This window comes from Lactuca saligna, chromosome 5 (assembly GCF_052625555.1).
Source record: "Lactuca saligna cultivar CGN05327 chromosome 5, ASM5262555v1, whole genome shotgun sequence".
Classification (NCBI taxonomy): Eukaryota; Viridiplantae; Streptophyta; class Magnoliopsida; order Asterales; family Asteraceae; genus Lactuca; species Lactuca saligna.
The window spans coordinates 301,560,144-301,561,808 of record NC_136421.1 but is presented as its reverse complement, the minus strand read 5'-3'; the positions used below and the strand labels follow the sequence as shown (position 1 = coordinate 301,561,808).

At 40.1% G+C, this 1,665-nt stretch overlaps 1 protein-coding gene across 1 annotated transcript; it reads right to left on the bottom strand.

The window, feature by feature from the left end:
- Window positions 1-204: 204 nt before the first annotated feature.
- LOC145046960 (uncharacterized) lies at window positions 205-1,137 on the bottom strand. Its single transcript, XM_078995217.1, has one exon. It carries the CDS (start codon window positions 1,135-1,137, stop codon window positions 205-207), a length of 933 nt encoding a protein of 310 aa, XP_078851343.1.
- Window positions 1,138-1,665: the final 528 nt, after the last annotated feature.

Genomic DNA, 1,665 nt, shown 5'->3' with positions numbered 1-1,665 from the left:
GGTTTTATCAATAAACAAGAAAAAAAAAAAACATCGACCAAAGTATCATTAATACAAACATAAGGAGCATTCTATAAATTATTTTAACAGCAGGACTTGAAACATAAATGATAAATTCTTCATTTAGGGACACATAATTTTATTTATTTAAAGAAAATAGTAATAATATAATGAAAGAAAATATGATTAAATAATAAAAGTGAACTAACTTACATATTCGTTCTCGAGAACTGGTCTCGTCCGAGTCCCCATAGCCACCGGCACCAAAGCACTCCCCACGGCGGCCACCGCCAAAGGACCACCGCCCTCAGCCTCATATTCCATTTTTTCAATCCTTCTCCGCTGCCTAAAACCTCTCACCGCCCACGACCCTCCAAAGACCACCACCACCAAAACCACACCTGCCACCACCCCACCAATCCACCATTCATTGTTCCATCTCCCTCCTCCAGCACCACCGCCCCCGCCAACAGCAATTGGATTCTCCGGCGTCTTCGACGGCGCCGGTGCCGGTGACGGAACGCTCTCCTTAACAACTATACCAAAATGCCCTTGTTTTACACTCGAACAAACACTCCCATTTAACACACGATCAAACTCAACCCCACCAAATAAATCGAAAAACACACATTTCCGCAAAACCCCATCTGCCAAAAGCCCCAAAGATTCAAACTTTATCAAAATGGGATTCTCCGATGCCCGAAGATCTAGCTCCGGCAACCTTTTCGCCGTCAGATGCGATGCATTATAAACCAATAAACCCACCACCGGCGACAGAAACAAATACCCCGGTAAAGGGTAGTAAACCGACGACCAGTTACCCAAATTCTGATACACCAAAACCACCCTCTCGACGTACGGACTCTGGATAACTCCACCGGGAATATCAAACTCTTTGTAACCATAAAACCCTTTTCTTCTCAACCGACCACTTCTCAGGCGGAGGGCGGAGACCGTGATTCCAGTGAACTCAGGGCTCACAATGCCGTCGTAGATAGCTCCGGTCCTTTGCCGGTGACGGGAAAAAGATCGGAAAGCATAGTCTTGAAGAACTGAATCAAGAAATCTGGATGAAACTGAGGTACCTTTGGTGGGTGATTGAGCTTTTAGAAATGGAATGTTGAGGAGTAGTAACATTGCGAACACCAGACGCTGGAAAGCTACAGAATTCATGAATCATGAGATGGACTGAAAGATGTCAAGAATTTGGTTTTTCTTTTTTCAAATCTATTTCAAGATCTAATAATGTAAATTAATGCGAGGGAGCATAACGGGTCGTTCTTGAAGTTGGTGTTTAACTGAATTATTTACACCCCACTTTTACTATAATTTAACTTTTATTCCAGTGACGTTTTTGGTGGATTTAGTTAACATGGGTGAACAAGTAAGTTGATTGCTATCGTTAACGTTATTTGAATTTTTATTATAGATTGCAATATATTATTTTTACATTATATCTTAAAAATTGGTAATCAATCATGTCATATACGAATTTCAATTGTCAATATTAATAATCTAGGATGTTTGCTAGTCCAATTTAAAAAGTTTATTTATAATCGTTTGAGAATAGGATTGTTAAGGTAATTAATTTTTCGGGTTGCTCACATACAGGTAATTATCTTTTTTTATGTACACATCTTGGTAACAAGCTTTTTGGAACTGTTC

Coding starts and splice junctions, on each gene's coding strand:
- LOC145046960 (XM_078995217.1), bottom strand. CDS start 1,137: ATGTTACTACTCCTCAACATTCCATTTCTAAAAGCTCAATCACCCACC.